Below are 22,320 nucleotides of genomic sequence, written 5' to 3' on the forward strand. Positions count from 1 at the left end.
CCGAAGGGCCCGTACTGCGCTGTAATGTTCTATAGAACTATAGAACTATAGAACAGTACAGCACAGAACAGGCCCTTCGGCCCTCGATGTTGTGCCGAGCAATGATCACCCCACTTAAACCCACGTAACCCGTATACCCGTAACCCAACAATCCCCCCATTAACCTTACACTACGGGCAATTTAGCATGGCCAATCCACCTAACCTATGTTCTATGTTCCTCGTGGATTGCACGTTAATTTCAATTTTCAGTTTTTTCCTCTCCGCCAGCCTCTCTGCAGTCCGAGTACTTTCTATCAACTTCCAAAATGGAGTCCACTAGCTTTTAGCTGGTCACTGTCTCTTCTCGAACTCTACTTGCCTTGTCGGCTATAAACTCTCCTCCGATAACGGCTCTCACTGCGTCCCAAAACGTCGAGGGTGTGACCTCCCCATTTTGGTTGTTACTAAGTAATGGCCTGTGGCCTGTGATATTTTTTGGCAGAAAGCCTTGTCGGCCAGGAGGTCCGTGTCCTGCCTCCGTGTGGGGCACTGGGCCCAGACTGTCTCTAACCTCACATCAATATAGTGTGGAGCGTGGTATGCCTGGAAGGAATGATTTCAGCACTGCAAAGAAGTCGATACAAATGTATACCATGTGCACATGCGATAATAACGAAAACTCATTTTCTCCCAGGTGCAGGAACCTCCATGCATCGACCGCCCCCATCTGTTCCATGAAGGATCCGAGCTCCCTAGTCATGCCAGTAGTTTTCCCCGTTCTGTGCTTTGATTGGTCGACCAGTGGGTCCACCACGCAGTTAAGGTTGCCCCCCATGATCAGTCGGTGTTTGTCAAGGTAGGGGATTTTTGCTAGGGTCTTCTTTATGAATTTTGCGTCATCCCAGTTGGGCACATACACATTTGCCAGTACGACAGATGCCCCTTCCAGGGCACTGCTGACCATGACGTATCTTCCTGCTCGGTCCGTAAATGTCTTAGTCCGCGTAAACCTCATCATTTTGCTAATTAATATTGCTGCCCCCTAGCCCTCGTCCCGTAGCATGAGTGGTGCATCTGTCCCACCCAGCCCTTCCTTACCAGCAGTCAGTCCTTCTCCCTCAGGTGCGTCTCTTGTAGGGAGATTATGTTGCTTTTAGGCTTCTTAGGTGGGCGAACATTCTGGATTTTTTCACTGGGCCGTTGAGCACCCTTACATTCCAGGTAAGAATCCTGGTGGGAGGTTTCTGACCCCCCCCCCCCCCCCCCGCCGGTCCTGTGGGATCACCTATACTTGCCTGGTGGACACACCCATATACGGGGTTTCCCTTTTATTGGGGGTCCTCGCAAAGTGACCAGGGTCACGGCTCCCGCCATGGGGTCGGGTCCCAGCGCTGAGGGGTTACCCTTTTCCCAGGGGGCGCGCAAGGAGGCCACCAGCTGTGGGTGCGCCACACGGGTGGGGACCTGGGCTTCGGAGTATACCTCCGCCCTGATACCCTCTCTATTGGCTGTTTGTGGTGCATTACTGGTTCCTCGCCCTGGTCAATGCCCGTCGAGGCCGATGCCTATACTGCTTCACTACCTGACCGTTCTCTTTGCTTCTCTTTTGTTCTGCGTTCTCCCCCAGACTCCTCTCACCCCTTGCCCCTATACCTTTTATTCGGCCGAACTGCATTCTTCAGCCCCCTCCCTTGTGCCAGGCGCTCCCCGTCCACTGGGAGGGGTGCCGCGGACCTCCTTCCTTCCTGCCATCCTGTGCTAGACCACCTCACCAGTATGGTGGCCCTCCTCGCAGTATTCGTCCAGTTCTGGCCCTGGTTAACCATTCTCCGACTGACCCTAGCTTCGCCCTCCTGTTTGCTTTCCTCAGCCTCATTTCCCTCGCTCCACTCCCCCCCCCCCCCCCCCCCCATTCCGTTGAGAGAGAAGACAAGCTCTGAGACAAGACAGCACAATCCCGTGCAAGGCATATGACCCATGTGCACAGTTCATCAGTGCATTTTCCTTGCTTGCAGTCCCTCCTCTGCTCTGTGTTCTGGTTTTCCCTTCCTTTTCCGTCCCCATGTTTTTTCATTGTGGTTGCGTGTGCTCCTATCCTAAACTTGTTCACTCCAACGAACTCCTCAGCCGCCGATCGGTTGTTAAAATACAGCTCTTTTGCCTCAAACGTTACCCAGAGTTTGGACAGGAATAACATCCCAAATTTTATCTTCCTTTTGTGCAGTGCTAATTTCGCCTCCTTGAATCCAGCCTTTTTTTTGGCCAGGTCCGCCTCAAAGTGCTGATACACCCTTATAGTCTTCCGTTCCCACGTGCTCATTATCGTTTGCTGGGCACATTTTAGGGTTCTCTCCCGGTCTTGGAAACGGTACAGGTTCGCTATAATTGCTCTGGGCATGTCCCCGGCTTTGGGCTTGGGTCGGAACTACCTGTGCGCCCTTTCCATTTGCCATGCGTTTGGGAATACCTCCATTAGCACTATTTTGCCCATTATTTGGGAAATGTAGCCTGTTGGGTCTCTTCCCGCGATCCCCTCTGGCAGACCCACTATTTTAATGTTCTGCCGTCTGGACCTATTTTCATCCAGCACTTTCCCACTTAGGCTCCCCTGGGCAATTACTAACCTTTTGATCTCGGCTTCTAGGGTTATCACCCTGCCACTCTGGTCCGAGGCTGCCCTCTCCAACTCCAGAATCGTTTTTTCCTGCTCCTTCACTTCCCTTTCAAAGCCTTCGATGGTCTGCTGCATTTTGTGCGTCTTTCCCTTCATCATTGCTTGGAGCTCCAACCACAGGGCCTCCTTTTTCTGGCCGTTGCGTCCTGCTCACGCTCCGCTGCTTTGTCCTCCATCGTTTTCCCTTTCAGGCAAGCCGGTCCCTCCGTGTCGTCGTGTGAGGACGCCTGCGTGTGCTTTTTCTGGCAGGTGCTGCTTGCATCTCACTGTCCCTTCGCCTTAGTATTTGTATTTCCTCCAGCCATCTGTCTGTCTCTCTTTCTTTCCCCTCTGCTGTTCCTTACCCTGAGGTGCTCTCACTTCACGCGCTCCTCTGCTCTCGCTGGGTCTGTCTCGGGTTACGGGTTTACTTATTTTTGTTGGGGGTAGGGGGGTGGGGGGGTTGTGGTTGCTTCACTTCCTTTCTTTTTTTTCTTGTTTCTTTATTTATTCATTTACATTTATTTTTACCCCTCCTCCTCTCTTTTTTCCGCCTTCCTTCTCAATGTGTCAGGAGTGTTCGGGAGAGAAGTTTCCTGTTGCAGACGAGAGTCCCTCTCTCGTGGAACGGTGATTATAATGTAACGTATCTCATGGATTCGCTGACTAGTGCCCAGACAGCAACCTCAGGGGGCGGAACGTTGAGGACAAAATACATCACTTCGGGTATTTTTGCGATCTTGTCTCTTGTCTGCGGTTAGCAGCCTTGGATATTGGAGGGGTGAGTATAAAGTCAGTTAACTCGGGGATAGGCGGCGTCTTCAACAGAAAGCAGCACGGAAGGTGGAGGGGTGAGTAAATACCTCAGGGACTAACAGCGTACTCTCCAGGGAGCAACTTCGGAGGGCGGGGCATTGTGTATAAAATTACTTACGTCGCGCATTTCCTGCCTCGTCTCCAGCGAGCAGTCTCGGAAGGCAGAGGTGAGTATAAGGTATCCTATCTCGGGCCTTAACGGCCAATCTCCAGGGAGCAGACTTGGTGGGCGGAGCGGTGAGTATAATGTAACTTATCACGGAGGATCAGTGGCATCGTCTCCAGGGAGCCGTCTTGGTAGGCAGAACTGTTATTATGAAGTAAATTTACTGGAAATTCGCTGTCCAGTCTCCAGGCAGCTGTATTGTTGGCTGCAGCAGTGAGGAGAAAGTAACTGACCTCAGGGTGTCTTGGCCGAGCCTCCAGGGATCATTCTCGGAGATCGGAGAGTTTGTGATAAAGTAACTTATCTTTTCGATTCACGACCTAGTCTCGACTGAGCTTTCACTGAGGATGGAGCAATGAGTATAAATTAACTTACCCATGTGATGTGTGCCCAGTCTCCAGGGAAAAGGCCCGGTGGACAGGGCGGTGAGCATCAAATAACTTGACTTCGAGAATCGAGGTCTCGTGTCCAGGGAGCATTCTCGAAGTGCACAGCGGCGAGTCTAAAGTATCGTACATCGGGGATTGGAACCCTAGTCTCCAGGGAACAGTATCGCAGTGCGGAACAGTGATTATTCAGTAATTTATCACGGGGATTCGCGTCTTGTCAGCTGGGAGAAGTCACGGTGGGTGGAGATGCAATTGTAAACCAACGTTCCTTTGGAAAAGGTGCCCAATTCTTGAGGGAGCATATTTGTAGGGCTGAACAGTAATCATAGACTAACATATTTGGGCGATTCATGACCTTTTCTCCAGGGAACAGTCTCAGAAGGTTAGGCCGTGTTTAAAAAATAACTAACGAGCGGATTGAGGGCCTAGTCTGCAGATTGCAGTCTCGTTCAGCAAAGCGGTGTTCCAACGTAGCGTACCTCAGGAATTCACGGCAAGAACCGTCTCGGGTGGGTGATCGGTGAGGATAATAGAACTTACCTCCGACATCCACGGCTTCGTCTCAATGGAGCAATGTTGGAGTGAGAAGCCATTGGTAAAAGTAAGTTACTTCGCGGATTTACGGTCGAGAGTCCGGGGAGCAGTAACGGAGGGTTTAGCAGAGAGCATAAATAACTTACCCGGTGATCCGCGGTCCCGTCTCCAGGGAGCGGTCAAGTGGGCGCCGCGTTAAATATAAAATAATTTGCCTTTGGGATTCGTGGCATAGTTCCTAGGAAGTCGTCTCGGAAGTCGGAACGGTGAGTTTTAACTAGCGAAACAGAGGATGGCATAGTAGCACAGTCGTAAGCACAGCTTCAGAACTCCGGGGTCCCAAGTTCAATTCCCGACTTGGGCGACGGACTTTCCGGAGGGCTTAGCCCTGATTATACAGTAACATAGAACATAGAACAGTACAGAACAGAACAGGCCCTTCGGCCCTCGATGTTGTGCCGAGCAATGATCACCCTACTCACCCCACGTATCCAACGTACCCGTGACCCAACAACCTTACTTTTTTTAAGGACACTACAGGCAATTTAGCATGGGCAATCCACCTAACCCGCACATCTTTGTACTGTGGGAGGAAACCCACAGGAGGCACCCGGAGGAAACCCACGCACACACGGGGAGGACGTGCAGACTCCGCACAGACAGTGACCCAGCCGGGAACCGAACCTGGGACCCTGGAGCTGTGAAGCATTTATGCTAACCACCATGCTACCGTGCTGCCCCTCGTTACATCCCTCGTTAGTAGCTGCGTAGCGTCAGGAGATCAGTCTCGGAGGGTCTAGTGGTGTGTAATATGCAGCATATCTTGGCGATTCGCGGGGTAGTCTCCTGAGAGAGGATTCGGAGGGTGGAGCGGTGAGTTTAAAGTAACTTACCTCGAGTATTCGTGGCCTCGTGTCGAGGGAGGTGTCGGAGTGCGGAGCATTGATTATAACGTTACTTATCAAGCGATTTGACCTGTGTTCAAAGAGCAGTCGAAGGGCGGAGCTGTGAGTCTAATGTAACTTACTTCAGGTAATGAGGGCAAGTCACAAGGAGGGATTCTCGGAGGACGCAGCATTGTTTATAAAGGTGCTTAACAAAGGGATTAATGGCCTTGTGCCGAGGCAGCAGCCGCGACGGACAGGACAGTGGGTATAATGAAACGTACCTTGGGCACCCACAGCCTATTTTCGGGTTTTAGAGTGGTGCGAATAATTTAACAGAGGATGGAGTAGGGAGTATAAAGAATCTATCATCGGGAATTCGCGGCATAGACTCCAGCCAACCGACTCGGAGGTCAGAGCGGAGAGTATAAAGTAGTGTACCTCGGCGAATAGCGGCCTAATCAATGCAACAGTGTCGGAGGACATAATGCTGCGGTGTTTCCTACTGGTGGAAGACACGGAAGACGGAGATGTGACTATAAACTAACGTACCTGGGCGATTTGTGGCCTTGTCTACTTGGCGAAGCATTGGAAGGCTGAGCGCTAAATATAAAGTAATGTACCTCGGGCATTCGTGGCATGGTTTCCAATTAACTGTCTCGGGAAGCGGAGTGGTGTGCATTAACTAACATTGACGAATCCTGGACGAGTCTCCGGACCCGTGTTCGCGTGCAAAGCATGAGTATATGATCACTTACCTCGGAGATTCACAACAGAGTCGACAGAGAGCAGTCCCGCATCGTGGTGCGTTCTGAATAAACAATAGCCCTCGGGGATCCACGGTCTCGTCTAGTGTCTTTCAATGTGGGATTCGCGACCGCGGGTGAGTCCTGGGATGATGTAAAATGGGTCGCCAAAATGTCTGCAAAAATTATCACCGGGAACGCTTGACCTTTTTCCCTATTTCCTCCCTGGGTGCATTCTGGTTACAGTGAAGTGTATGGCCACATTAGGCTGAAGTAGAGGCCGGTGCAGTGGACTTTCTGCCTCTCTGGGTCAGTCTTATAGTCACCGCCACCGACACGGCTTCCAGCAGCCATTGCCGATTCTGAATCATCTGATCAGCTGTCCAGTCAGTACCTGCACCTACAACAAAGAGATTTAAACAAAACAAAGCAATAATATTTAAATGTATTTCCTGCAGCTACTCCATCCGCACAACATTAGTTGCCAGCAGTGCTTCGCGCTCTTTTTCTTCCACGCATTCACTCCTATTGAAAAACAATTGACTGCCTACTCGAATATCTATCCACAAGTACCCGATACAGTAACACATAGCCAGAGCACTCCGTTATACAGGATCTAGCTCTAGCAGATAATTTATGTAACTCCAGTGGAGCTCTCCCCACCTTTCAATTTATCTATTTTCACAAAGCTGATTTATATTTGTACAAGTATGAACACGCTATGCTGCTAAATAATTTGTGTTTGGGTACTCCAACCATCCCAGTCGGGTAATGCATTTGTTAAAGTGCAGATCATAGGAAACACTGAGTTAATCATTGCACAAAGAGACCAACGTCATGGTTAACGTTCTCAATCTGATGCATGGTTATTGTCTGCTATTGTTACCGTTGTCCATCAATTTTGAATTCCAATTATCATTAACGTTGTCAGTATTGGTTAAATGTCTGCGGCAATTAATCTTGTTGATGTCTGTTGAGTTTCTGTTACTCTTAACCTTGTCTGTTAGGTCTGTGTAACAAGTGTTAGAACACCAGTTTAAAATGCAGCAGATTTGTTTCGAAACACGAGCTTCTTCATCTGGATTCACCTGAAAAATGAACTGTGCTCCGAAAGCTAGTGATTTACCGCAACCTGTAGGACTTGAAACTCGTGTTGTAGGACTTCTTACTGTGCCTACCCCAGTCCAACGCCGGCATGTCCACATCATGGCAACCAGATCATTGTTTAAAGATTTGCTATGTGTCCGTAAGAGGTTTGATGTATATTTAAATGGAGAGCCGCTCTCCGCTTACTTTCTGAGATCAGTTGTCCTCTCTGTGAGACTGACTTTGCAATCAATGGTGAATCTCCGTCCTTCCAGATCAGCTCACAATCCATGAGTGTTTGCTACAATTGCCTCACTGCCCCTTTATACACCTCAAGATTATGCGATCAAAGATGTGGCGCACGGATCTGTGGTGGTTTTTATTAGAAATCATTTAGTTCTCCTGATAACAACGAAAATAGAAAATATATTTTCATTCATAATTTTTTGCTTTTAATAATACAGGAGTGCCAATAGTGAACGTGATATTTTGAAAAGTAACACTGGAGAATCAATTTTCTATTGAATCCATAACGTGGTGGGAGGTGAGAGCGGCTATTTTGCAAAAATGGTTTGCCAGAAAAATGTTTGAGCAACACTGGTCTAGCCAGTGGTTTAGAATGTTCATCATAATTCCGTTCACCTCAGTCTCGAAAACATTCAGAAAACGTTAAAGTCACAAGGTACACTACCAGTTATAACCAAAATACAACTGAACATTGGCTTCTTTCTGGCGCACGTTCTGGGAAGAGCGACTGAAGAGCGACGTTCAATTATTAATTTCCTCTTGGTAAATTACCCCAGACCTTATCATGCACTTGTGGCGTCCTGTAAAAATTGATAAATTGTGTCATTATTACATTCATTCGCAGAATGTGGAGGACTCTGGTGAAGCCGACAGTGATTGTCCATCAATAATTGGATTTGCGAAGTGACTTTTGATTCTGTCTCTTGAAGCACTGAAGATGCCTTGGTGCAGACGTGCACCCAGTGTTGCAAGCGAAGGAGTTCCAGCATCTTGCCAAGCGATAGTTAAGCAACGACAGCACATTTCCTGAGAGTAGTGTTTAGACTACAAGAGAACTCCCACATTGTCTTGTTCACATGGAGATGGCTACCTTGTTCTCCTAGAAGTCGTGACTTTTGAAGGTTCCTCGAAGGGAGCCTCCGTGAGTTTAGGCAGAGTATCTTGCAGGTGGTGCATACCACTGCCATTGTTTATTGCAGTGGGGGGTGGGAGATAATGTTTGTGGAGGGGTGGGAATCAAGGCAAAGCTTTTTCCTTGATAGTGTTAAGCTTCTTAGTTGTTGCAAATGAACTCATCAAGGAAAATCGTGGGTATTGTTCAATTTATCATTTGTTCCATGAAGATAGTGTGCAGGATTTGGGGAGTTGGTCAAGCGCGTTTCCGGAATTACACTGTGACTGAGCGCATTAAATGTCAGTGTGTCATAACTAGATTAACTTTGGTAGGTGTTGCTTATTTCCCAATACTTGAACGGAGATAATGTTGATTGCCTCTTTTAAGACCAAGCCTGGATATTATTGAGGATATTGAGGAGTTGTTGTATTGGGCACGGACAAGTTGCAAATATCGCAGGAATTGCAAATGGTCCAGTAGAGAATGCAATCACCATCTAAGATCCCCAGTTCTGACATGTTGATGGAAGGAAGATCACTGATGAAGTAACTAAAGATGTTTGGGCTGAGGACAATTCCTTGAGAAATTCATCATGCGGCAATGCTGGCTTTTGACTGGGATGAGCACACTCTGAACTCTTGCAACACGAGGTTAAAGTCCAACATATTTGTTTCAAACATTATCTTTCGGAGCACTGCTCCTTCCTCAGGTGAATGCATGCACCTGAATCCTGAGGGAGGAGCAGTGCTCCGAAAGCTAGTGTTTGAAACAAACATGTTGGATTTTAAACTGGTGTTGTTAGACTTCTTACTGAGGAATTCAGGCACTTATGTGCGGGAAATTATATTATTGATATCGAACCACAATGTAAATCTCATTTTGCATTGTTTAATTCTATAAATGTCACTCTTTGCTCTTTGTCGCACATGTGGTCCTGTGCATATCCTTCGCCTGAGAGACAACTCATTTTCATCAGTGCATTATGCAGATCCTCGTATGATCGTCTGCATTCCTCGTTGAACCAGAGTTGTTCCCTTGATATAAGTGGTAGAATGGTATAATTGTAGATCCACATGATTCTTAATCGTAATTTTCAAACAAAAGAACATTAGATACACAAGAACTCAGCTCCATACCAGTTGCTTGTTGATGAAATAAATCACAGATATTTCCCACTTTCTCGATGCAGAATGTATGTTCTTAAAATTCAATGATTGTTTTACTTCGCAGAACCCCTTAACTGAACCAAACATTTGGTGCTAAAATTGGTGAGCTGGCAAATATTGGAGGAAACCATTTAATGTATAATAACTTAGGGGCAGCACGGTAGCATGGTGGTTAGCATAAATGCTTCACAGCTCCAGGGTCCGAGGTTCAATTCCCGGCTGGGTCACTGTCTGTGTGGAGTCTGCACGTCCTCCCACTGTGTGCGTGGGTTTCCTCCGGGTGCTCCGGTTTCCTCCCACAGTCCAAAGATGTGCGGGTTAGGTGGATTGGCCATGCTAAATTGCCCGTAGTGTACTAAAAAGTAAGGTTAAGGGGGGTGTTGTTGGGTTACGGGTTTAGGGTGGATACGTGGGTTTGAGTAGGGTGATCATTGCTCGGCACAACATCGAGGGCCGAAGGGCCTGTTCTGTGCTGTACTGTTCTATAACTTGAACATTTCACGTCAAAGACCTCGAAATGAAAATTGATCACTCATTTCTCTCTCCCCAGATGTTACCAAATCGGCTTACTATTCCGAACAGTTTATTTTTTGTAAGTAGTTTCCATGCATGCACAATATTTGTTTTTATTTCAGTGCTCCCTGATAACTTTGTTTTCACCTATTTGTCAGCTACATTTTCAGCGCCATAGTAATCATATTTATTCTTTGTGCACGTGCCAAAATCTACCACAGAATTTTTAAACAAAGTACTATCAGACTCATGGAAGTTTGAGGTAACCAATAAATATCTGTTCAGTCACACAAAATAACAATTAATTGAATCTACAAAGACCCCATTGATTGGGCAGAGTTAATTGTCAATGAAATTATGTAGTTAAATTAGGCGATTTATCAAATTCTTGCAAAGTTCAAGGTAAATTAAATTTTCCATGCAACTCGTGGAAGTGGTTATTCGTCTCGACAATAAAGCCAAACACATTCGCTAGTGTATCTCCATATATAAATTTCATTCTTCGCCTGGATTGCTATAAATATTGTTTCAGATTTGCTTTTCCCGAGTGTAGATGGGAATTGAATTTAAAATTCAAGTTTTGTAGTTTCTTCTAAGAGTTACAAAATTATTTTGTTTTCCAGAACCAGTGATGCATTGCCTAGAGTGCATCCAGATCCATGGGGGAAAGGCAGTTGACTAATTCTGTTTGTTCAGTGCTGTGAAGCTAACACCTTTGCCAAAATTATCTAACGTTCGTAAATGACTGTCTCTGTGGAGGGTCCTCGATGTCGTTATTAAGGAGTTGGGTCCCTATATTTGTGTATACAATGCCCTGGACCGGACAGGACGCACACGGAGAATGGAATATCCTACAATTTACAATTTAGAACGAATTTACTATCCTGCTCTTGCAGCCATCGGTATTCCAGGTAAGATATTGAAACGAGACAAGAGAGTTCGAATATGAATATGTGAATGTTTATTTCGTTTGTTAGTTAAGAATTGTCGCATGAGGCTCACAAAGACTTTTCATTTAATGACAATCCAAATTGAAGCGTTATTTTCTTCATTTTTGACCAGAAAATACAAACACAATTCGATTATTTTGGAATTAACATTTCCTCCATAGAGGCACAAACATCAGAGTGGAACTGCCTCCGGAAGTGTCAATATTTGAAAATTATTAAGCATTGTGTTCCATTGACTTTCTTCTTAATTGTTTTCTTGCACTTTATTTCTTTTTTAAGTGTAGTTCCACTTCAGAACGCATGTTTGGTGCTTTGACTTGATTACCGTTTTGATCATCCTGTGTTTGCTTTAATTCAATTTATTTGAAAAAAGATTCTGATGTCTCTGAGCAGTAACCCGCGTTAGTTATTTTTTCCCCAGTGTTTCAATAAACCGCAGCGATATCATAGAAGCATAGATTCAGATAATTTACAGTGCATAAGGAGGCTATTCGACCCAACGAGTCTGCACCGGCCCTTGGAAAGAGCACGCTACCGAAGCCCACACCCCCATCGCATCCCAGTAACCAAGTAACGCCACTCAACCCAACCCAACCTTTTTGGACAACAAGGGCAATTCAGCAAGGCCAACCCACCGAAACACATTTTTGGAAAGTGGAAGGAAACCGGAGCACACGGAGGAAACCCACGCAGACACGGGTAGTCAGTGCAAACTCCGCACAGACAGTGACCCTAACCGGAAATCGAACCTGGGACCCTGGAGCTGTGGGGCAACTGTGTTAATCATTATTGTACAGTGCTCCCCCCCCCCCCTCCGCCCCACCGGTATGGAGGAATCTAACCGCATTGATATTTATCGGTGCCCAGATCGAACGAGTTTTTTTCGGGACTGGTTCTGTTTAATCGTGAAAAAATGGTACTTCATGTGATATCTCAAACGCTGTTTCTGCAGCCAATAATATGTTTTCCTGGGATGGTGAATAATAAGGGCGAAAACATGACTTTGGCATGGGCGTGTATATCGTGTAAAAGCCAACTGGCAGCCGCACACTGACACTCACTACGGCTAGAAGACAAAATATTAACCGATCTCTGACAGCGTGACCTGTGAATTAAGGTTCAAATACGGCAGTAGGACGCATGAACTCTTATGTGCTGTGCCTAACATGATTAAATAGGAGGGAAGGGATTCTTAATGTTATACTGCACAGATTACTCATACACTACAGTCTACATGCTTTCTACAACATAATTAATAGAATATCTCTGTGTGTTTGAGTGCAGTATTGTCAAATGCTAGTTATTTAATTTTAACTCTTGAGTCCCTTCATTGAGATGTGTTTCACTGATTGTTTATGAACAGATTTGCAATTTCATTTTATATTTTGTTCCGAACTGTACGGCTAATGTACAACAATTTTCTGAATGAGATTATGATTATCTTTCTGAAAAGGGCGAATATTTGAACTAATTGTGTTTTCATGTTTATTTTTCCAGTTAACTTGGTGGCGATTGTAATTCTGTACCGAGGGAAGTGCGGTCTCTCCAAATGCACAATTCGATATCTGTTGTCGATGGCAGTGGCAGATCTCGCAGTTCTTATTGTCCACGTCATATTTCAGAGGGTTCATGTCATGTATTTGTCAATTAGTTTTCTGCTTATAAATCCAGCTTTTGAAATGAATTTTGTAGCATATGTTGTAGCTGTAGATTGTTCTGTCTGGTATACCGTCGCATTTACTTTTGATCGTTGCGTAGCAATTTGCTTCCAGAAAATTCACTCAAACTACTGCAGCAAGAAATCTTCAGCAATGGTAATAATAACCATATTTGTGGCGAGCTGCCTGAGGACTATCCCGTTTTACTGCATGTTTGAAACTGATGGCAATCTGCCATGGTTTTGTCTTCCTGCAGTCAATTATTTCACTTCTCCCTTATGGAAAGCATTCGAGTGGTTCGACAGTATCATTACCCCTCTATTACCAATCCTTTTAATTCTGTTGTTCAATGTCATAACTGTCAGACATATTTTCGTAGCAAATAGAATTCGCAAGGCTCTCCGAGGTACCAACGAAAACCTTCGAGACCCAGAGCTGCAGAATCGGAGAAAATCCATAATTTTGCTTTTCTCAATATCTGCCAATTTCATGCTATTGTGGATGACATATGTTATACATTCAGTTATGTATCCTGTGTTAGATTTCCTTTACGGAAACAAATATGCCAACAGTCCTATATATATATTTCAACAGGTTGGGTTTATGTTGCAACTGCTAAGTTGCTGCACAAACACCTGTATTTATGGGCTGACACAGAAAAAATTCCGAGCTGAGCTGAAGACAGGACTTCAATGCATTTTCACGCTGAATCGGAGGCTATGTCAATAACACTAAACAGAAGCCAGTCGAGCAATGAGTCGCAGATTTAAAACGCTTTTTGAACACACTTATTAGATAGGGCAAACTGAAATAGCAATTTCACTAATCCCAACAAAATGTCTGAAGATTCGGAATTTAGGTTTTCCTCTATTTTCGATTGTTCTTCCATTTTCCGTTGGTCGGAGCAGAACAGGCTGTCTGTTAATTCAGCTGAATTTCATTTTCTACATAAAATGCGAAACAGACATAAGCTAAGGCTAGTGGACCCTCGTAAATGTTCTGATGAATAGATCATGACATCTCACATTGGGTCCTGATTACATAAATATGTTGTTACATTACCGTTCAGAAATAAATTATGGAGCTATGATCGGCTTTGTGGACTTTTGCCTCAGCAACATCTATTCCATTGGACTATGGAGATAACCTATAATAAACACACAGGGGCATCAACTTGAAATAACAGAAAATGTAGCATTTTCAGGAAATGTGCAGTCCAAATGGCGCATCTCAATGAAGTTTTCATTAAATCAAACGGCTGCTTCTGAAAGACATTTATTTAAGGCCTGAGACGAGGCAAAGACACGACACCAAATGATCACAGGAGTGTCAACTCAACTGGACTGTTCCACTTCTCAAGTCATGGCATACAGTAATTAGTCGAGAACTGCAGTCATCAGTGCACACTTTTATAAAGACCACGCTTTGTGCTCCTGAAAATATAGTTCATGTTGTCGTATTTAACTGAGCATTATAAAATATTCTGTGAAGTAAAGATGGTGACAATGTTTTCCGTTCTAATAACAATATGATGGTTTGAGTGCAGCAGCTAGGTTCGCAATAAGAATCTAGTGGGGTCTGATGATCAAATAGGTGATCAGAGAGAGAAACTGACTGTTTGTTGTCATAAGAATTAGCTATCAGAGGAAAGGGATTGACAGCCAGAAATTTCTCCCCTTGAGGATGAAAGCGTCTCCCACTAGAAGTGTAACCTATTCTCAATTCAAAAGGTGATGGGAGACTCCTCGGGTATGAAGGACAGCAGGGTCACCATGGAGATTTTGTGGGTCTCGAATAAACATTTTTTAGGGAAAGGTCAGGCAACAGAATAAGGGGAGGAACAAAAATACGTGATGAAACCAGTTCAGAATGTATATAAACTATGCTGTCATCTGCAAGCCGAGATACCTTTTGTCTAGCTTCTTACGTGGAATTCAGGCCATATGTGTTTTCCTGGCCTCCTTGAGATCTGTAATAACGTCAATCAACGGAAGTCATCACGCCTGACTCGTGTCGACTTATTCTACATTGCCTCGTCCTCTTATTCTGCCTGGTGGTCACTATTCTCTTACTGCCTGCAGAGTGTGATTCTGCGGGGTGGCCATCTCTCTGTATGTCCTACCCACGATAGTCACCGCATCGCGGATGATCCATCGTGTACCCAGCCGCTGCTGAAGTTTTGAAACTCATGCTTCCAGGAGCTGCAGCTGGAGACAGTGGCAGCACATATTCTGGTCCTCATAATTGGAATGTCCCTGCTCTCCCGCATGAATGAAGGAAAGCCGACCGCGGCTTGGAGCCCTGCTGCCGTGTCTTAAGTAACATTAAGGCTTTGTGTTATCAAGCAATATTAAATAGTATTACATAATATTAGCTAGGCCTATTGTGCACTGCTGATTGTTATTATCGAATATGAAACCCATCTCACTCACGTCCAGTACTTGTTCTGTACACAATTATTTTATTTCACTGTACACATTTCATGTGGTATCTCCGTTTGGACGATGTCTCATATGTTCTTGAACCCAAAAGTGTGGACCGGGATTCGCCGAGAATCTCCGTTGATGCCGAAAATTCACATCACACCTCTCCGACGCTGGGGCTCGATTGTCCGGCGACCAGAGAATCACCGCCAGTTGCGAATGCCCGGTCGATGCGGCGCCGGTCGGGGGCCAATGAAATTGGCCTGGTGGGGGTGCGGTTTACAGACTCGGGGGAGGAAAGGCCTCCATGATGGTCAGACCCGCGATCGGACGATACCGATCGGCTGGTACACGCGATCTGGTGGGGGCCTAAATTCTTCCGCGCTGCCCGATGTCCCGCTACCGAGGACTGGCGGCACTGCCGCAGATACGTCAATCACATGCATGCACATGCGTGGAAATGGCCATCACGCGCAGGAGACGGCGTGGAAACAGATGCCATGCACATGCGCCCACCCGTGCCAGCAATGGAGTGCCGCGTATCATGCCGGAACTGCGTGGAACACTGCGGCGCTGTTCTGACACCCTTGTGATCCACTGAATCGATGGGCCAAGAGGTCACTGAACGCCTTCATGAAACACTCCGGTGTTTAGGACAGCGTCAACACTTAGCCGACATTTTGCATAATCCCAACCATGGTCTCTGGAGGTGCTTTGACTCAACTAATACCGACAGAAAACTGTAAATGATCAGGATGTTTATCTTTATTTGTACATAACATTCTCTGAATATGCCGCTTTGGAGGGGGCAGAACATCACAAAAGCGGTGCACTCCACGGTTTGGTCAGGAACTATGATTCCCCAGCCAAAGGTGTGATGCTGGACATCCTTGTGGGGCGGGGGCGGTGGAATCTTACGCCGGGGTGCCTCCACTTCGGCCAGGCACGCGATCAGGGGCTACGTTGGGAGTGTGTTGTGGACAATGGCTCTTTCAGAAGCTAGATGTTTTAGGGGTGGAGAAGGCCACACACAGAAGCTAACAAATAGAGACTTAAAAAAGGCTTTTATATTTGCCAAAAACAGTGCAGTTAAAATTGCCTGACGAAATACGAAATGAAGAGGTGAGCATGTACAATTGCCTGAAACACAGTCAGAATAATTGTAAATGGCAACAATTCAATTACAGATCAAACAGCTTGAACACGGAAAATATTTAAAGCAGCTTGAATACGAAATGTGAGAAAAGAAAGAGAAAGGGAGGTACAGATGAGGGACAAAGAAAAAGGGACAGGAAAAAGGAAAGGAGAATAAAGGGATAAAGAGAGAGAGTTTGAACTTCAGAAAATGTTCATGAAACGTGACATTCAGATAAAAGTGGCCGATCAAAAGAGAAGTGTCCATTTTTAGGACAGTGATGAGGATAGTGATACAGCTGGTGGGGATCAATTTAAATAAGTCCAAGCATTGGCAAGGTTTGAGGAGAAAGAGGTAGAAGTTTTTTTCATTTCAGTTGAGAAGGCAGCTAAACAAATAAAATGGTCACAGGACATATGGGTATTACTGATTCAAGCAAAGATGGTAGGTAGAGCGAGTGAAGTATTTTCATCCCTATGAGAGGAGGTATCTGGGACGTCTGAGGAGGTGAAAAAAACATCTTAGGTTTATATCATCTAGTGCCTGAAGCGTACAGATAAATGTTTAGAAATTTAACGAAATAACCTGGTCAAACATACATGGAGTTTGAAGCGGACAAACATAGTAATTTTGATAGGTGGATAGGGCTTTGGCAACAGACCAACCGCATAAAGTTCTGCAATAAATTATAATTTTGGAGGAGTTGAAAAGTTAAATTCCTGCTGTAGTCAGAACTCATGTGTAAGAGCAGAGGGTTTAAAAATACGAGATTTAACAAGTAAAATGGCAGATGATTATGAATTAGTTAATATATCGCAGTTTGGTCTCTGACATCAGTTTCAGCCTGTGAGGAACAGAAACTGGGGAAAAGAGAAGTACCGAAGTCGCAGAGGTAAAGCGGATCTGATGGGAGATAATTAGGAGATAGTAGATTAAAAAGAAATCCGGAAGCATGGAAGAACATAGAACATAGAAAAATACAGCAAAGAACTGGCCGAAAATCTTCGACCCAAGATGTTGTGCCAAAACTTTCGCCTAGATTGATCATAGATTATCATAGGATTTACAGTGCAGAAGTAGGCCACTCGGCCCTTCGGGCCCACACCGTCCCCGGCAAAGAGCACCCTACACAAGGTCAACACCTCCACCCTCTCGCAATCACCCAGTAACCCCACCAAACAGGAGGGGAAATTTTGGACACTCAGGACAATTGATCATGGCCAATCCACCTAACCTGCACATCTTTGGACTGTGGGAAGAAATCGGTGCACCCGTAGGAAACCCACGCACAAACGGGGAGGATGTGCAGACTCCGCGCAGGCAGTGACACAAGCCAAAATCGAGCCTGGGACCCTGGAGCTGTAAAGCAATTGTGCTATCCACAATGGAACTGTGCTGCCCTTTAGAACAAATTAATCTACACTCCATTATTTTACCGTAATCCATGTACCTATCCAATAGCCGCTTCAAGGTCCCTAATCTTTCCGACTCAACTACTTACACTTGCAGACCATTCCGTGTCCCCACTATGCTCTGGGTAAATATCCTACCTCTGAAATCCCCCCTATATTTTCCACCATTCACCTTAAATTTATGTCCCCTTGTAAATGTGTGTTCCACTCTGGGACAAAATGTCTGACTGTCTACTCTATCTATTCCCCTGATCATCTTATCAACTTCTATCTAGTCGCCCATCATCCTTCTCCGTTCTAATGAGAAAAGGCATAGCACCCTCAACCTTTCCTCGTAAGACGTACTCTCCATTCCAGGCAAAATCTTGGTAAATCTCCTTTGCACATTTTCCAAAGCTCCTACATCCTTCTTAAAATGAGGCGACCAGAACTGCACACAGTACTCCAAATGTGGATTCACCAAGGCTTTGTACAGCGGCATCATCACCTCACAGCTCTTAAATTCAATCCCTCTGCTAATGAACGCTAGCACACCATAAGCCTTCTTCACAGCTCTATCCACTTGAGTGCCAACTTTCAAAGGTCTATGAACATAGACCCCAAGATCTCTCTGCTCATCCACATTGCCAAGAACCCTACCGTTACCCCTGTATTCCGCATTCATATTTGTCCATCCAAAATGGACAACCTCACACTTTTCAGGGTTAAATTCCATCTGCCACTTCTCAGCCCAGCTCTGCATCAAATCTATGTCTTTTTGCAGACGACAACCGCCCTCCTCACTATCCACAACTCCATCAATCTTCGTATCGTCTGCAAATTTTCTGACGCACCTTTCAACTCCCTCATCCAAGTTATTAATGAAAATCATAAACAGCAGAGGACGCAGAACTGATCCATCCGGTACGCCACTGGTGACCGGGCTCCAGGCTGAATATTTGCCATCCACCACCACTCTCTGACTTCTATTGGTGTGCCAGTTCGTTAGTCAACTGGGCATATTTCTTACTATCCCATGCCTTCTTACATTCTGCATAAGCCTACCATGGAGAACCTGATCAAATGCCTTACTAAAATCCATGTACAATACATCCACTGCTTTACCTTCAACCACATGCTTGGTCACTTCCTCAAATAATTCAATAACAGTTACAAGGCAAGACCTACCCCTCACAAATCTGTGTTCACTATCCCGAATCAAGCAGTGACTTTCAGAAACTCAGAAATCCGATCCCCCAGTACCCTTTTGATTACTTTGCCGACCATCGAAGTAAGACTTACTGGCCTCTAATACCCAGGGTTATCCCAATGCACTTTTTTGAACAGGGGCGCGACATTCGCCACTCTCCAATCCCCTGGTACCACTCATGTTGACAGTGAGGAGGAAAAGATCATTGCCAACGGCGCTGCAATTTCATCTCTTGCTTCCCATAGAATCCTTGGTTATATCCAGTCAGACCCGGGGAACGTCGATCCTCAAGATTTTCAAAATGCCCAACACATCTTCCTTCCCAACAAGTATCTCCTCGAGGTTACCAGTCTCTTTCACACTGTCCTCTCCAACAATATGGCCCCTATCATTTGAAAATACTGAAGAAAAGTACTCGTTCAAGACCTCTCCGCTATCTCTTCAGATTCAATACACAATCTCCCGCTACTCTCTTTGCTTGAACCAATCCTCGTTCTCGTTATTCTCATATGTCTCACATATGTGCAAAAAGGCCTTGGGGTTTTCATGCCCATTCTTAGCTCTCCTAATCCATTTCTGCAGTTCTCTCCTGGCTATCCTGTATCCCTCCATCGTCATGTCTTGAACCTTGTTTCCCCAGCATTACAGAAGTCTGCTTCTTCCCCTTAACAAGACATTCAACCTCTCCAGTCATCCATGGTTTCCTCACTCGACCATCTCTACCCTGCCTGAGAGGGACATACATATCAACGACACGTAGTATTTGTTTCTTGAAGAAGCTCCACATTTCACTTATGTCCTTCCCTGACAGCCGATGTTCCCAACTTCATATATTGTCTCAGAGCATCGTATTTACCCTTTCCTCAATTGTCAAAGTTGGTCTCTTGCACGCACCTATCCCTCTCCATTACTAAAGTGAAAGTCACAAAATTGTGGCCACTAGCTCCAAAATGCGCCCCCACTAACAAATCTATCATTTGCCCTTGTTCATTACCAAGTGCCAAATCCAATATGGCCTCCCTTTTGGTCGGACAATCTACATACTGTATTAGAAATGTTTCCTGTACACACTGCACAAACACCACCCCATCCAAACTATTTGATCTAAAAAGTTTCCACTCAATATTTGGGAAGATGAAGTCACCCATGACTACTACTCTGTGACTTCTGCACCTTTCCAAAATCTGTTTCCCAATCTGTTATTTCGCATCTCTGCTGGTGGACTACAGGAAACTCCCAACAGTGTGAGTGCTCCTTTCCTATTTCGGGCTTCAACCCATACTACCATCAGTAGGCAGATACTCCTCGAACTGCCTTTCTGCAGCTGTGATACTATCTCTAATTAACAATGCCACTCCTACCTCTTTTACCACCCTCCCTAATCTTATTGAAACATCTATAACCAAGGACCTCCAACAACGATTTCTGCCCCTCTTCTATCCAAGTTTCCGTAATGGCCACCACGTCGTAGTCCCGAGTACCGATCCATGCCTTAAGTTCACCCACCTTATTCCTGAAGCTTCTTGCGTTGAAGTATACACACTTCCACCCATCTCCTTACCTGCAAGTACTCACTTTTGTCAGTGTTCCCTTGCCCACTGCCTCAGTACACGCTTTGGCGTCCTGAATATCGGCTCCTTTCGTTGCTGGACTACAAACCCGGATCCCATTCCCCTGCCAAATGAGTTTAAACCCTCCCAAAGAGTACTACAAAACCTCCCTCCCAGGATATTGGTGCCCCTCTGGTTCAGATGCAACCCATCCTTATTGTACCGGTCCCACCTTCCCCAGAATGAGCTCCAATTGTCCAAATAGCTGAAGCCCTCCCTCCTACGCCATTGCTGCAGCTACGTGTTCAACTGCACTCTCTCCCTATTCCTCGCCTCGCTATTACGTGGCACCGGCAACAAACCAGAGATGACAACTCTGTCTGTCCTGGCGTTTAACTTGCAGCCAAACTCCCTAAACTCGTTTATTACCTCCACTCCCCTTTTCCTACCTACGTCGTTGGTACCAATGGGCACCACGACGTCTGGATGGTCACCCTCCCTTTCAGGATCCTGAAGACACGATCCAAGACTACCATGGCCCAGGTACCCGGGAGTCAACATACCTTGCGGGAGTCTCGCTCGCGACCGCGGAATCTCCTAGTTATTCCCCTAACCAATGAACCTATTACTATTGCTTTTCTATTCTCTACCCTTCCCTTCTGAGCCCCAGACACAGACTCAGTGCCAGAGACCTGGCCGCGAGGGCCTTCCCCGTGTCGGCCATACCCCCCAACAGCATCTAAAACGGTATACTTGTTTTGAAGGAGAATGGCCACGAGCGATCCCTGCAATGTCTGACTGTTTGTTTTCTTTCCCCTGATTCTAACAAGCTTCACTTGTCCTGTACCTTGGCTGTGGTCATCTCCCAGTAAGTCTTCTCTATATCCCGCTCTGCCTCCCGAATGATCCGAAGTTCATCCAGCTCCAGCTCCAGTTCCATAGAACATAGAACATTACAGCGCTGTACAGGCCCTTCGGCCCAAGATGTTGCACCGTCCTGTGAAACCCTTCTAAAGTCCCTCTACACTATTCCCTTATCGTCCATATGCCTATCCAATGACCATTTGAATGCGTTTAGTGATGGCGAGTCCACTACTATTACAGGCAGGGCATTCCACGCCCTTACTACTCTCTGAGTAAAGAACCCACATCTGTCATCTGTCCTATATCTATCTCCCCTCAACTTAAAGCTATGCCTCCTCGTGCTGGACATCACCATCCGAGGAAAAGGGCTCTCGATGTCCACCCTATCTAATCCTCTGATCATCTTGTATGCCTCAATTAAATACCCGCTTAACCATCTTCTCTCTAACGAAAACAGCCTCAAGTCCTTCAGCCTTTCCTCATATGATCTTCCCTCCATACCAGGCAACATTCTTGTAAATCTCCTCTGTACCCTTTACAATGCTTCCACATCCTTCCTATAATGTGGCGACCAGAACTGCACACAATACTCCAAATTCGGCCGCACCAGAGTTTTGTACAACGGTAACACGACCTCATGGCTCCGAAACTCAATTCCTCTACCAATAAAAGCTAACACACCGTACGCCTTCTTAACAACCCTCTCAACCTGGGTGGCAACTTTCAGGGATCTATGGACATGGACACCGAGATCTCTCTGCTCGTCTGCACTACCAAGAATCCTACCATTAGCCCAGCACTCTGCCTTCCTGTTATTCCTTCCAAATTGAATCACCTCACACTTTTCTGCATTGAACTCCATTTGCCACCTGTCAGCCCAGCACTGCAGCTTATCTATGTCCCTCTGTAAATTCTAACATCCTTCTGCACTGTCCACAACTCCACCGAAATTAGTGTCATATGCAAATTTACTCACCCATCCTTCTACGCGCTCCTCCAGGTCATTTATAAAAATGACAAACAACAACGGCCCCAAAACAGATCCTTATGGCACAACACTAATA

The 22,320-nt window shown here is 45.7% G+C and overlaps 1 protein-coding gene across 1 annotated transcript; it reads left to right on the top strand.

Annotated features, from left to right (window-relative positions):
• Positions 1-10,916: 10,916 nt before the first annotated feature.
• On the top strand, positions 10,917-13,412 carry LOC119954790 (probable G-protein coupled receptor 139). Its single transcript, XM_038780331.1, has 2 exons — positions 10,917-10,986; positions 12,523-13,412. The coding sequence occupies exons 1-2, from the start codon at positions 10,917-10,919 to the stop codon at positions 13,410-13,412; spliced, it is 960 nt and encodes a 319-aa protein (XP_038636259.1).
• Positions 13,413-22,320: the final 8,908 nt, after the last annotated feature.

Source organism: Scyliorhinus canicula, chromosome 20, assembly GCF_902713615.1.
Source record: "Scyliorhinus canicula chromosome 20, sScyCan1.1, whole genome shotgun sequence".
Classification (NCBI taxonomy): domain Eukaryota; kingdom Metazoa; phylum Chordata; class Chondrichthyes; order Carcharhiniformes; family Scyliorhinidae; genus Scyliorhinus; species Scyliorhinus canicula.

Excerpts from the sequence above, each read along its gene's own strand:
- LOC119954790 (XM_038780331.1), top strand. The coding sequence starts at position 10,917 with ATGGAATATCCTACAATTTACAATTTAGAACGAATTTACTATCCTGCT. Across the intron at positions 10,987-12,522 it reads TGCAGCCATCGGTATTCCAG|TTAACTTGGTGGCGATTGTA; the intron begins GTAAGATATTGA and ends TTATTTTTCCAG.